The sequence below is a fragment of the Sus scrofa genome, chromosome 5, assembly GCF_000003025.6.
Source record: "Sus scrofa isolate TJ Tabasco breed Duroc chromosome 5, Sscrofa11.1, whole genome shotgun sequence".
NCBI classification, from domain to species: domain Eukaryota; kingdom Metazoa; phylum Chordata; class Mammalia; order Artiodactyla; family Suidae; genus Sus; species Sus scrofa.
In genome coordinates, this window is record NC_010447.5 from 22,459,506 (window position 1) to 22,474,552 (window position 15,047).

General features: G+C 54.9%; 1 protein-coding gene across 1 annotated transcript in view; it reads left to right on the top strand.

The window, feature by feature from the left end:
* LRP1 (LDL receptor related protein 1) overlaps positions 1–15,047 on the top strand; it is an 83,641-nt gene that overhangs the window by 23,870 nt on the left and 44,724 nt on the right. The window contains 14 exon segments of the mRNA XM_021091826.1: positions 2,809–2,971; positions 3,062–3,284; positions 4,271–4,460; positions 4,896–5,039; positions 6,218–6,454; positions 7,659–7,839; positions 8,671–8,893; positions 9,969–10,170; positions 10,521–10,646; positions 13,420–13,560; positions 13,660–13,785; positions 14,175–14,290; position 14,555; positions 14,729–14,809. Coding sequence (XP_020947485.1) covers positions 2,809–2,971; positions 3,062–3,284; positions 4,271–4,460; positions 4,896–5,039; positions 6,218–6,454; positions 7,659–7,839; positions 8,671–8,893; positions 9,969–10,170; positions 10,521–10,646; positions 13,420–13,560; positions 13,660–13,785; positions 14,175–14,290; position 14,555; positions 14,729–14,809 — 2,154 coding nt within the window.

Genomic DNA, 15,047 nt, shown 5'->3' on the forward strand with positions numbered 1-15,047 from the left:
CCTCTGCCTTTCTTCCTGGAACTGGCAGGGAACCCAGGCCACGGGGGAGGCTCAAAGGTGCTGAGGCTGGAGGGGAGGCTGTGGAGCTGCACCTGGGATGGGGCCACGGCGTCCCCTCGGGTTTCTTCTTCCTCCCCTCCGGCTGAGGGAAGGGTGGATGGGGGAGCAGGGGCAGGGTGTTGCCAGCCTGGGGCTGGGCAATGACTCAGGAAAAAGCCTCGGGAGGTTGGCTAGAAGGATGCAGCTGCACCAGCTGGTGCTGGGAAGACAGCTCCAAATGATGAGGTTCACCTACATGCCAGCAGCCCCCAGACCCCCACCGTGCCCCCCGAGTCAAGGGCACGCAGCCCTGTTTGCCTTTCAACCACCCTGCCGGCTGCCTGGGCCCGAGCAGTTTCCGCACCCCCCATCCCCCACCTTGGGACTTTGGTTTCCTCTGGACGCGGGCCCAGCAGCATTCATTTTCCTCTGTTTTCTCTGTGGTAACTGTGGGGTAATTTGCTCACCCGACCCCTGCCCTGGGCCCTCTTCTTCCCCGGGCCTGGGCCCCATGCTCTCAGGCCACTCCACCCCCTCTCTGACCCTGTCAGGGCAGGACGGTACCAGGGCCCAGAGGAAAGAGTGGCTGGGTTTGGAGGATGCACCCCCAAACCTCTCAGGGGGAACACCTCATCCCTGTGACCCCTTTCTCCAGTCATCTTGGGGTGGGGTTCCACAGGAGGGACCTGAAGAGGAAACTAGTCTGATGAGAGCCTCAAATTGGCTCTTTCCCTTCCTCCCGCAGCCTAAGTCCTGTGACTGTGAGTCAGTGTCAGGGCCTGGCCAAGTTCCTTGGGAACGACATTCCTGTTCCCTTTGCCCCCTGCCCCCACCCATTGTTAGGGAACAGCCCTGGTATCCCTTTGGGGAAAGGGGAGGGGAAGGAAGGGTTGAGCAGAACGACTCGTCATTATACCTGTAGCTGTGTGGGGGTAGAAGAATCCTTTCCAGGTTGAGTGTGGTGGGGGTGGGGAGAGGTTCGGTAAGAAGGAAAAAAAAAAAAAAGGTTTCAGCCAAAGGCAGGTGGTCCAAAGATTCCTTCACCTGTTGGGGAAATCGGTGGAAGTGATGTGTAAGCAGGGGTTCCAGGGAGTCCCTGTCTTGGAAATTTCCCAGCTTACGAGAGGCCTCCCCTCTGAGGGTGGTTGGAGCCTGAGGGTGGTAGTTGGAGCGGGCAGTGGGTCCTGGAGAGGAGTGCCCCACCCACCCCAGGAGGCCCACAGGGGTCTGGTCCCAGACTGCTTCCTGTGCCTCCTAGACTTCCTGCTGCTCTTGCTTCCCACCCCCCACCCCCGACACACATCTTTTTGCCCTCTCCCATCTCCTCCAGCGACGGTGTCGACCAAGTGTGGGTGCCTTGTCTACATCTTCCTCCCCCCCCCACCCTTCTAGAAGGTCCCCCTCTTTCTAAGCCCTGCCTCCTTTTCCTTCAGCCCTCCTCCCATGCGCTCTCTCCTCTAGCCCCATAGCTGCTTCTCTGCTTCTGGGACAGGAGGAAATTGAGCAATAGAGACATTGAAGAAAAGGGAATGAGAGTGAGTCCAGGAAGTTTGACCCCTGTCACTGGTTCCAACCTTTTGCTACCATGAACCTTCCCTTTTCCATCTCTATGGGCCCCCTATTTGGACCTTCTTTTCTTTCAGATTGAGCTCATTGATCGATGCCCTGCTTTTCCATTTTTAAAAGTCATGCAACACGTACAGCTTCCAATCATTGCACCTGGCTAGCATGAGATAACTCGACTTACCATACAAAGCTGATGAAAGTCCAGCTGAAAGAAGAAATGTGTGATGTTTTATTAGCTTGAGTACTCTTATCACAAGTAAAAGCAGATTAAAAAGGAGTTCCTGTTGTGGCTCTGTGGTTAACGAATCTGGCTAGCATCCATGAGGATGAAGGTTGGATCCCTGGCCTCACTCAGTGGGTTAAGGATCCAGCGCTGCCATGAGCTGTGGTGTAGGTCGCAGATGCAGCTCGGATCCCATGTTGCTGTGGCTGCGGCTGTGGCTGTGACCAGCAGCTACAGCTCCCATTCGACCCCTAGCCTGGGAACCTCCATAAGCCATGGGTGCAGGCCTAAAAAGATAGAAAATAGGAGTTCCCGTCGCGGCGCAGTGGTTAACGAATCCAACTAGGAATCATGAGGTTGCGGGTTCGATCCCTGTCCTTGCTCAGTGGGTTAAGGATCCGGCGTTGCTGTGAGCTGTGGTGTAGGTTGCAGACTCGGCTCGGATCTGGCGTTGCTGTGGCTCTGGCGTAGACCGGTGACTACAGCTCCGATTCGACCCCTAGCCTGGGAACCTCCATATGCCGCGGGAAGCAGCCCTCGAAAAGGCAAAAAGACAAAAAAAAAAAAAAAAAGACAAAAAATAAAAAGAAGCAGATTTAAAAAATTCTGGAATGAGCTATCAGACCTGTCCCTGCTGCGTTTTGGAACCCCAGGAAGATGGTCCCAACCAGCCAATGCTTACCCAATACCCCTGTGTCCCCCCGCCTGAGCTCAGCATGGGGAGCAGGGCTGGGTGGGAGAACACTCAGGGCTTCTCTTTGGGGAGACCACATTGATGAGAGGTGGCCAAGAGCACAAGGCAAAATGTGCCACTGCCAGTTGCTCCTGGGGGAGCTCAGGGAGGAGAGACAGCTGTGGCCTGGGGGGTGAAGGAGGGCACCCTGGAGGAGGTGGGTATCCCGCAGTGGGCTCTGCACCAGCAGAGTGGGAGTGTCTGTGGGAGGACCTCCACCTACAGCTCTTTCATGTGCACTCTCCAGACGTGGAGCAGATGGCCATCGACTGGCTGACGGGCAACTTCTACTTTGTGGATGACATCGATGATAGGATTTTTGTCTGCAACCGAAACGGGGACACGTGTGTCACTTTGCTAGACCTGGAGCTCTACAACCCCAAGGGCATTGCCCTGGACCCTGCCATGGGGTGAGAGGGGCTGGCAGGGAGAGGCAGAGGCTGTGGTAGAAGGAAGGGTACCCCGTGTTCAGCCTCACGTGACCTGCCATCTGCCCACAGGAAGGTGTTCTTCACTGACTATGGGCAGATCCCAAAGGTGGAGCGCTGCGACATGGATGGGCAGAACCGCACCAAGCTGGTCGACAGCAAGATTGTGTTTCCTCATGGCATCACGCTGGACCTGGTCAGCCGCCTCGTCTACTGGGCCGATGCCTACCTGGACTACATTGAGGTGGTGGACTACGAGGGCAAGGGCCGGCAGACCATCATCCAGGGCATCCTGGTGAGGAGGAAGTCTTGGCAGGGGAACCTCCAGGCCCCCCAGTAGGGGCGGGACAATGTGGAAGTGTGGTCACCCCAACCCTCTGGCGGGGAGGGGGTGAATGCGAGTGCTTGGGGGGGAAGGACAGGATATGACATCCACTCTGATGGCCACAGTCATTTTAGAGGCATCTTTTACTTCCCTTTTCTCATTTGATCCTGACAGCAGCCTCCAGAAATGAGCAGGAAGGTGGCTCAGTTTCCTTTTGGCCAGTGAAAATGGCAGGGTTCAGGAGGTTAAGTGGTTTGCCTGAGATTACACAGCTGAGAAATAGCACTCTAACCTAGCCTAGCAGCCCTTCCCGCTCAGAGGTGGCATTTCTGTTCTGGGATAACTGGGGTGACCATCCATCCTGGTTTGCCCGGGACTGTCCTAGTGTCAGCCCTTACAGTCCCTTGGCAGATCCCTTAGTCCTGGACAAACTGGGAGGGTTGGTTACCTTAGCTACATTATCAGGTAGTAGGAGATGTTACAGGGCTTGCTCGGGGCCAGTCTGCCCTCTCAACCCTCCCAAAAGCTGGGAGCTGGAGGCGGGCTAAGAATGTTCTCTGTGGACAGAGGGTAGGCCCAACGCCAGTTCAGTGCAGAATTATCCCATCACCTCCTGTGTGCCTGATTCTGGGAGGGACGTAGATCCTGCCCTCGAGGGGTTTGGGCAGAATGGGCATCACGAGGGGTTTGGGCAGAATGGGCATCACCAGACACTGGCTAACAGCCAGAAATGGAATGTGGACATTGAGACCGTTGTCGTCGTCTCCCGTTAGAAGAGCCCGGAAGCCCTTCAAGGAGGTGCTCTGTGAAGGATGGGTGGGATTTGACAGGGGAGTCCAGGCGGAGGAGATGGGAGGGAGGCTGTGGAATGAGTCTGGGCGAGAGGCTGGGGGGCTCTCCCGGGGCAGAGGGAGGATTCCTTTCTCCTCTCACGCTCTCCTGCCCACCCACGTCAGATCGAGCATCTCTACGGCCTGACCGTGTTTGAGAACTACCTCTACGCCACCAACTCGGACAACGCCAATGCCCAGCAGAAGACGAGCGTGATCCGTGTGAACCGCTTCAACAGCACCGACTACCAGGTCGTCACGCGTGTGGACAAGGGAGGGGCTCTGCACATCTACCACCAGCGGCGTCAGCCCCGAGGTGAACGGGGCCCCGGGGACTCTCCTGTGGGAACCCCCGATTCTCTCCTGTCATGACGGCGTCTCCCAGCGACCTACTCCAGGCTGCTTCCCCTGACGACTCCTTCCTACCCCTTAACCTCCAGATCCCACCCCCAGGGAGCCCCTTACTCGGGGCTCGATCACCCCTTCCAGTGCCCTGGCTGCTCTAGAGTAGAAGCACCTGGCTGTGGGCAACAGCGTGACTTTCCCCTGACCACAGAAGTCCCCACCCAAGAGTCTGAAGCACAGTGGTGTTGGTGGCAGAGGACTCCTCCATCCTGTGGCTTTCAAATCCTCAAAAGGGACATCAGACCCAAAGACCGCAGCTGGGGAGTGTGGGCAGACTTCAGGAAGCCTTCTTAAGGCCTGCACGGGGGCTTCGAGGGGTCCTGACCTGCTCTCCACTCTGCCCCAGTGAGGAGCCATGCCTGCGAGAATGACCAGTATGGGAAGCCCGGCGGCTGCTCTGACATCTGCCTGCTGGCCAACAGCCACAAGGCTCGGACCTGCCGTTGCCGCTCCGGCTTCAGCCTGGGCAGTGATGGGAAGTCGTGCAAGAGTGAGTGACAGGGATGGGCTGCTGTGCCTTTGGGCTGAGTGGGCGGGGGTCCAGGTCTGCCTCCCATAGCCTGGCTACTTCTGTCTGAGATGCAGGAAGATGGAGGAATTTAGCCAAAGGTCTCCGCTAGTGAGGGGCAGGTGACTGGAACTCACATCCAAGAGCAGGGCTTTGCCACTACCCACTCAGGCTCCATAGAAGACTGTCAGCTGGTGCCTTTGTTCCTTCATCCCTCCGTTCACTCAGCAAGTGTCTACTGCATGCACTGTGTGTCCGCATTGTCTTTCGGTGAGAGTTCAGCAGTGAATAAGATAAATGTTATCTCTGGCCTCATGGAGCTTAGAGTCTGGCAGGGGAGGCAGACAGACCCATAAAAATAACTTTGGGTGGTGGTAGCTGTTAGGAAGAAAATAAAGTAGAGCAGAGGGTTAACGAGGACCATGAGGGCTCCCGTCTAGACAGCGGACAGGTGAAATTAGAGCCAAGCACTCTGTGAAGTGAGGAAGTGAATCAGGTGTCATGTACCTGAAGAAAGAGCATTCTGGCAGAGGGCATCAAGGCGCAGGGGCCGGTGTGAGCTTGCTGCTGGAGAACCGTGCGGATGCGGGAGGCTGAGCCGTGTGAGGGGAGATGAGGAAGGAGGCTGGGTTGTATTCTAACTGGGATGAGAAGCCCTTGGTGACTTTACAGATTCAATTCACCTTTGTACAGAAGCTTATGCTGGCTGCTGGCTGGAGGATGGGCCATGGGGAAGTGGCAGGAGGCTATTTCTGCGGCGTAGGCAAGAAGTGATGTGGCTTAGACTAGGATGATAGCAGAGGAAGTGGTCAAAAGTGATCAGATTCCAACATATTTCGGCCACGAACTTTTACTCAACAGTGGGCACTTACTGAAAACATGCTACTTGCTGCTTTTGTCCCATTTCCCACCCCTAGAGTGCGTAGGGAAGCCCCTCAGGGTGTTGTTCCCTGGACCTTACGTGTTCATGTGTCTGTCCATGTGATTCAGACCCTCTTCCCCCACATCCCCTGACCCAGTACTGCCAGGGCATTGGCTAGGTGGTGGTGATGTGTGTGTGTGTGTGTGTGTGTGTGTGTGTGTGCGCGTGAGCGCTCTCTCCTTCTCACACACACATGTGTCTGACATCGTGCCCCCCTTCTTGTGCCTGCCCTACCTAGAGCCGGAGCACGAGCTATTCCTTGTGTACGGCAAGGGCCGGCCAGGCATCATCCGGGGCATGGACATGGGGGCCAAGGTCCCAGATGAGCACATGATCCCCATCGAGAACCTCATGAACCCCCGAGCCCTGGACTTCCATGCTGAGACTGGCTTCATCTACTTCGCCGACACCACCAGCTACCTCATTGGCCGCCAGAAGATCGATGGCACTGAGCGGGAGACCATCCTGAAGGATGGTGAGGACCCCACAGTGAGATGTGTGCGGACTGGGCACCAGAGGGATGTGCCCACCTGGGGTGGGAAGAGATCTGGGGCCTGGACATCTTTCTCTCAGTGCCCTCCCAGCATGGAGAGCCACTTGCTGACTGGCTGGCTGGGCTGGTTGGCATGGAGATGAGGGGATAGACAGATTGACCCCTGGGTGACCCCCTTCTTGGCTGAGCCGAAAAGAGGCAGGAGGATGGATGGGTTAGGCAGCGTGGGCTGTCCTTGCCAGCCCTTGGGAAAATGCAGGGTCTCTCTGCCATTGGCTCCGAGCCCTGGAGCTGCACACAGCACACAGCCAGGGAGAGGCCTGAGGCTCTGAATCAAGCCGGCGCACCGGCACATGTGCCGCCAGACCTCACGGCCGCCAAGAGCTGCATGGGTACACGTCCTGAGAAAACTGTCTTGTGCATTGAAACCAGTTTTTCCCTCTGAGCTGCCCAGGCAGGTCAACAGTGTATTGTCTTCGGAATATCCACCAGTGTGGAGGCCGTGAGCCCCTGGGTGTTGCACCACCCATGTGGCGTGTTAGGAACTCCCAACCTGCACTCTAGCCCCCATAATCAGGCTTCCCAACCAATCAGTCTGGCTGATGCTGGTTACCACCCCTTGTCCTGCTCCCCATCCACCACCGTGGCTTAGAGAACCCCAGCAGTCAGCAATCATGAGACTTTAGGGAAATCAAAAGTAACTCCTCATCAGGAAAATATTGGGGTTCCCTATACCAGGAAATTGCTATTTAAGCTCAGGATGAAGCCTCTGGCTAAGTGAAAAATCACTTCCTAATTTACTCATTTTGTTAACTCAGGATTTTCAAGCCTGGGATGTGGCGTCACACTTGGACACAGAGCCACACGCTATTACTTCAGCTCCCCCATCCTCAGCTCAGGCCCCAACGTGCCCTTTTTAGGAGCTCACGTGTGTCACTTAGGTTTACTTGCTGCCATGTGCAGTTTTGAGAGATTGTGCCTCAACACAGATGTGGCAACACAAACCACCTCCCTGGCTCCTTCCTCCAACTTCCCGTCCCATTCCACCCACCATCCAGGGCCCAGGAGGCTCCCTCTACTCCCCACTGGCCAAGTGCCCCAGGGTGCAGGTATCCCAATGGTCAGAGGCAAGTAGTTTTGAGCCTCCTTAGGGGCTCTCTCTCATTACCCCCTTCGCTCCCCGCAGGCATCCACAATGTGGAGGGCGTGGCTGTGGACTGGATGGGGGACAATTTGTACTGGACGGATGATGGGCCCAAGAAGACCATCAGCGTGGCCAGGCTGGAGAAAGCTGCTCAGACCCGCAAGACCTTAATCGAGGGCAAAATGACACACCCCAGGGCCATTGTGGTAGATCCGCTCAATGGGTGAGTCTTCCCAGGACCTTGGGGTGGGAGGAGCTGGGGACTGTGTGGCCCCAGGACTGAGGAGTTGAGACCAAGAGTGGACAGGGGAGGAAAGCTGAAGTGGGAGGCTTGGGCAAGGATCCAGCTGGGAAGGGGAAAGGGGCCCCCATCTTCAGGGCAGTGGGAGCTATGCCCTCAGAGCACTCTGGTCCTGTTAGCCCCATCTCAGAGCCCTCCCCTGAGTTACCTTGCCTTATCAGCCCTGAGGTCCTGCGGGGTCTGCCTGCAGCCCGTTTGACCTCACCCTCTGTACTTGGAAGTTCTGTCCCCACTGCCTGATGTCCTTTCCGCAAACCAGCACCCCAGCTCTTCCCGCCTCAGGGCTTTTTCTCTTGGCATTTTTCTGCCTGGGACTCCCAAGGATTTGCGTGGCTCCTTCTCAGCATTCACAGCTCAGCTCAGATGCCACCTCTTCGAAGAGGCCTTCCCCACTGGCTGCCCACTCACTTTCCATCCCTTCCTCCAGCTCCAGGTCCTTCCTGACCTTTACCGCTCTCTGATGGGTGTGACCCTCTTGATGGACGTGTTTCTGCCTGTCTACCTGGCTGGGGATGTGAGACAGACAAAAGAGCGAGGCCGTGGCTGCCTTGTTCAGAATGTGCCCAGCTCTGTAGGGACTCAACAAGAGTCAAATAGAGGAATGAGTGGCTGGATGAAATGTGCGGGTCAGAGTGAGCAGGGCAGGAAGACCCCCCGTGAGGGGCTCTAGAACAGCCCACCTGGATGGGGTTATAGGGGAGGATGCTGGTGGCAGGGGTGGCCCAGGGGGTGCTGACCAGCCGCTGTCCACAGGTGGATGTACTGGACTGACTGGGAGGAGGACCCCAAGGACAGTCGGCGAGGGCGGCTGGAGAGGGCCTGGATGGACGGCTCACACCGAGACATCTTTGTCACCTCCAAGACAGTGCTTTGGCCCAATGGGCTGAGCCTGGACATCCCAGCGGGGCGCCTCTACTGGGTGGATGCCTTCTATGACCGCATCGAGACCATCCTGCTTAATGGCACAGACCGGAAGGTGGGCAGGCGTGCTGGTGTTCCCGTGTGCATTGCTGGACCATGTTTGTGTGCAGATGAGGCTCTGTGTGTCTGAATGTGTGGGCATCTGTGTGCATCCAGGCCTGTGTGCTTCGTGTGTGTTTACCTGTGAGCCTGTGGGTGTGTCCCCCTGTGTGCCCGTCTTGCCTTGTTTGAGGATTGCTCCTATCAGAGCATCTCTGTTGACTGCATGTGGTCTGCAGGCGTCACCGCCCATGTGCACACCTGAGCATACACATGGTTGTGCACATGCACACAGCACACGCCGGCGTGTGCCTCCACCATGTGCTTCTGTATAGGTGCGAGGTGCCTAGAGATGGTACGTGTATGCACGCTTATCTTTTGGGTGGCTTCGTGCTTCATTCCTGAACCATGTGTGTGTCTAGGCCTTTATGGTGTGGCCTCTGACCATCTCTATAGTCGTCTTTCTTCCCCTGTTGCATCCCAGCCCTTGTACAGCAACACTAGACAGCTTTTAAGTCCAGTACACATCACAGGGGCTGCCCTCTGCGCTGCTGCTCATGCAGATCTTTCTGCCTCCACCCAGTTCCTCACCTGTCACACTGCTCAGGGGCCACTTCCTCTGGGATGTCGTCTCCAGACCCCTCTGCTTCCCTGGATGACTGTGTGTGCCTTTCCTGAGGCAGTGGGCATCTCCTGTGCAGGGACCATGTCTTCCATTTCTTAGTGCTACCTTAGTAGATCCTGGCAAATGTTTGTTGGATGAAGAAACAAATGGATGGATTCTGGCTGTTTGCTCCCTGCTCTGGGTGTGCGCATGCATGCACACATGCCTATGTTGGAGGGATATGAATGAACATGAATCAACCTAGGAGAGAAGTGTGGGCAAGCTCCCCATCAGCATCCTGTTGGGTTCAGGGTCTGGCACTTCACTATGTGCCAGGCTTTTACCCTCAGGGTTTCCCAGGATGATGGGGGAGAGAAGTCCTATAGCCGAGCCATGGATATGAGTGTACAAAAGAGTGACCCCCTGGGCTCCCCTGAGGCACCCCACTTGTCTCCCAGCTGCTTAGTAACCTCCCCTCCATTCCTAGATTGTGTACGAGGGTCCTGAGCTGAACCACGCCTTTGGCCTGTGTCACCATGGCAACTACCTCTTCTGGACTGAGTACCGGAGTGGTAGTGTCTACCGCTTGGAACGGGGCACAGGAGGTGCGCCCCCCATCGTGACCCTTCTGCGCAGCGAGCGACCCCCCATCTTTGAGATCCGCATGTATGATGCCCAGCAGCAGCAAGGTACCCTTGGGGCTGGGGCTGAAGTTGGGGTGGGACCTGGAAGGGGGGCTGAGGCTCCTGCAGAGGCTGAAGGCACTCCTCAGGGATCCTAGGCACTGACTTTTGAGGCTCTCAAGAAGGGAGGCTCTCACCCCAATTTGACCTTCTGTGTTTCCCATTTCCCCTTCCCACACCATGCCTGCATCTACTTTTCTTCAACTTCTGCATATTTCCTCTTTCTGTCTCCTCCTTTTAATGCATCTCCTCCCCTGGCCGCTCATCTGCCCTCTCTGGCCTTTCCTGACCCTGCTATAACCCATCCCCTGTCCTCCCCCTCTTTCCTCCTCCCACTTGTGGTCCCTGCTTCACAGTGGGTACCAACAAATGCCGGGTGAACAATGGCGGCTGCAGCAGCCTGTGCTTGGCCACCCCTGGAAGCCGCCAGTGTGCCTGCGCCGAGGACCAGGTGTTGGACAAAGACGGTGTCACTTGCTTGGGTACGAGGGGCCCAGCTGGGGTGGGAGGTGGGGGAGCAGACCCCAGCAGGAGGGAGCCACAGGGTCCCCATCGGAGATGAAGGAGGCAAAGAGAGCCCTGTGGGGACAATGGGAGGTGAGGGATGACAGACGGCTTGGAGGCTGGCAGGTGTTTAGGGATGACTGGGGGGGCGGGAGGTTTGGAAGGGCATGGTGACTGGGGAAACTGAGTGACAAGCAGAACAGCTATGGAAAGAGAAAAATATTAACTTGTTATGTTTAATTAATTAATAAACATTACATTTATTTTCCCATTATTAAAGTAATGCAAAAATAGTTCAAAATATTGGAAATTACAGGAGAGGAAAAAAGGCCCATCTCACCAACAAGCATGACTATATTGTTAGCATTGTGGTAAACAAACACCATCCTTTTTTCCTTAGGTGGGTTTTTACACGGCTGGAAACATACTGTATATAAATGTTTTCTGCCCCTTTTGGCTCATATACACCACAGATTTTCTGCGTGTTGGTATTTCATTATTTTAAATAGCCCTTTTCTTTTTTTGGTTGTGCCCAAGGCATGCAAAATTTCCTAGACTAAGGATTGAACCTGAGCCATAGCAGTGACCCATGCCAAAGCAGTGCAATACCAAGTCCTTAACCATTAGGCCACCAGGGAACTCCAAGTAACCACATTTTTTAATAAAAATGGGTCATGCTCATTGTAAATATAAACAAACAGTGTAGAAAACTACAAAGGGCTAAAAGAGAAAAATACAAAGGACAAAGGACAAATCACCCCATATTCCACAGGTACTATTGTTACCATTTTGGGGAACAGTCTCACAATTTCTCTGTATGTTTACTTGTATTAAGTGGAATCATGCTGCACATGCTGTTCTGTTCTGTGCTTTTGTCACTGGACAGTGTGTCATTACTACATAAGCAGTCTTTCTAATTGTGAAAAAAATATATTTCATTTGGTCAACATCCCATAATTTACTCACCATTTCTCTACTGTTGCGTGTTTGTGTTATTTCCAGTTTTTTGTTATAATCACTGTCAGCATTTATTGAGCACAGACTATGTCCTAGGCATGGTTATACGCACTCCCCTTGCAGTAACTTATTTTCTCCTTAGAGTATTGAATCCTGTAGGGAAGGTATTTTTATTATCCCCAATTTAGAGATGAAGAAACTGGAGCCTGAAGTTAAAGCAGAGGTTTGAACCCAGAAAGTCAGACCCAGGGTCTGTTTCTTAATCACCTGCTGTGCTGTTTCCCATATTTTCATGCCTTCCTGTATTCTGGATGGTTTCCTTGGGATAGAATCCCAGAAGTGAAAATGGGTCAGTGGGCCATAGCATATAGCTAAGAGTGAGGGACTGAGGCCAGGTGCAGGGCAGGAGCGTTGGTGGAGAGGAGCTTATGGAACTGTGGGCCCAGTGTAATGCAAAGGGTCATTGACACGGATGTGGAAATCACCAAGAATTGAAGAGGGAATGATTTTGGAGAAAGTGACAGTGAAACAGGAGCTGAAAACCCTTAAGGAAGATGAGGGAGTTCTCTTGCGGCTCAGCAGATTAAGGATCCGGCATTGTCACAGCAGTGGCCCAGGTCACTGTTATGAGGCAAGTTCGATCCCTGTCCTGGGAACTTCCGCATGCCACCAGTGCAACCAAAAAAAAAAAAAAAAAAAAGAGAGAGAGAATGATGAGGAGTGGTCTGGGGCTGGTAGAAATAGAGGTTCACGTGGTCTAGTAATGTGAAAGTCACAGATTTTTCAGAGGACAGAGGGAGAATGATCTGGAAGCAGAGATGAGGAGCAAGGTGGACACATACAGTCTCCAGGTCCAGTGTTCCTTGGGACCCACAGGATTAGGGGGTGAGAGATGGGTCAGAAAGGCGGTGCTCAGAGCTGTGGTCCAAGGCCAGGGATTGACATGGGCATCTTGGGCTTCCGGAGCTCACCCTGTGCAAAGACAGACAAGGGATGCAGTGATTGTACTGCTGATAGCCGAAGGCAGATAGTCACGGTGAGATGTGGAGTCATGGTGAGATGTGGTGAGATGTGGAGTCATGGTGAGATGTGGTGAGATGTGGAGTCATGGTGAGATGTGGTGAGATGTGGAGTCATGGTGAGATGTGGTGAGATGTGGAGTCATGGTGAGATGTGGTGAGATGTGGAGTCATGGTGAGATGTGGTGAGATGTGGAGTCATGGTGAGATGTGGTGAGATGTGAGATGGTGAGATGTGGAGTGGAGTCATGGTGAGATGTGGTGAGATGTGGAGTCATGGTGAGATGTGGTGAGATGTGGAGTCATGGTGAGATGTGGAGTGTGGAGCCTGCAGAGTTCTGGCACCTGTTTCCCTCCTGTTAGTAGAGTTGATGCATAAAAAGTCCAGGGACCAGGGCAAGACCCAGAGGCCCTGGAGACAACTTCCACGGGGCACTTCATGGAGATGGCAGGGAGGGGCAAGGGGCATTCTGCTTGGTGGGGACAAAAGGATAGTGGGGCTCTAGGCTCTCTTTATTCTCACACCACATCGAAGTCCTGGAAGCAGGAGAGCAAACATCATCCTTGTGGCTTGAGAGAGACTTGCAGTTTCCATCCAGATAATTTGTTCACGAAGAACAGTGCACTAGAAAAAATTATTTTATGTATATTATTTTAAAATCATGAAAAATAAAACTAAATAAAATCATAAACCAAGCAAACAAAGGACAGGGGGCTCCGCACCTGTCCATGACCTGCGTCTGACCTTCCCCTCACACCCCTGTGGTGCCCACAGCAAACCCATCCTACGTGCCCCCACCCCAGTGCCAGCCGGGCGAGTTCGCCTGCTCTAACAGCCGCTGCATCCAGGAGCGCTGGAAGTGCGACGGGGATAACGACTGCCTGGACAACAGCGATGAGGCCCCCGCCCTCTGCCGTGAGTCCCCACCACATGGGGTGGGACAGCTGGCCTGGGGGTAGCGGCCCGGGAGCTGGGGGCCCCTCCCTCCGGCTGACCATGACCTGTCCCTCCCAGATCAGCACACCTGCCCCTCTGACCGCTTCAAGTGCGAGAACAACCGTTGCATCCCCAACCGCTGGCTCTGTGATGGGGACAACGACTGTGGGAACAGTGAAGATGAGTCCAATGCCACGTGTTCAGGTGTGGAGGGTGTGGCCAGGGGACCCCCCAGTTACTGGGGCAGAGGAGACAGAGGGGCCCCAGGGAGAGAAGGGAGCTCGAGGTACCCAGGGCAGAGGGGAGGGGCCCGAGCAGATTGGACAGGAGGACAGGGGTGACTGGGAGGCCCATTGTCCACAGGGGACAGAGCACAGCCCAGGGTTGGGGATGACAAACGAACGAGTGGATCCTCTGCTTGGAGGACACCAGAAGCCCCTTGAGAGATGGGGTGAAGTGTCCCGTGTGAGACCGCTAAGAGAAATGGCTTTGAGACTCTTGGGAGGACTTCAGAAAGGCAGAGAATAATAGGGAAGAAAACAGTTTAAAGTGGGGACTAGACTGTGAACACTCACTCACATCCCTGTCCCCAGCTCGCACCTGCCCACCCAACCAGTTCTCCTGTGCCAGTGGTCGCTGCATCCCCATCTCCTGGACGTGCGATCTGGATGACGACTGTGGGGATCGCTCTGATGAGTCAGCTCGTGTGGTGAGCGGGACAGCGGGAAGGCCAAGCTGGCCCGGGAAGGGAGGGCTCACAAGGACACGCCTGGAGTCAGGGATGCTGGAGAGACCCTGCAACTTAGTACCTGGGTGGCCTTGAGCCAGTCACTTCATCTCTGTGGGCCCCTGTGAGTTTCATCTGCAAAGTGGGGATAATAGTACCCACATCACACCACTGATGTGGGGGGGCGGTCAGTGAGATCATGAACAGAAAGCACTCAGCACGTTCGGTAACCAGTTGCTCGAAAAGGGTGTTTCGAGGGGTGGGGGTGATTCAGGTCAAGGCACCTCCACTTAGCCTTCCCTCCGCCATCTGGCTGGGCTGAGGGCTGCTGGTTTGGGGAGGAACCCTTTCCCACCTGCTCGGTGCTATGATGCTGTGTAATCTGGAGGACCCTGCTTGACTACCCTTTCTCCCTGACAGCTTATCCCACCTGCTTCCCCCTGACTCAGTTTACCTGCAACAATGGCAGATGTATCAACATCAACTGGAGATGTGACAATGGTAAGAGGCGATTTCCCTTTACCTGCCCCAATTCCTAGGAAAGCTAGAAGCTGCAGCCAGACTCTGGGTGGAGGGGGTGAAGGGGTTTTAGAATCAAGCCAGGGCCTCCCTCCAGTTCACTGAAGCCCCGCTGGGGTGGCTGGGAGAAATGAGGATGAGCCAGAAATGCCGTGGGGGAACCAGGATGGACCGAGGGGAGACCCCACCCATCTCCCGCAAGCGCCATTCCTCCCCAGGC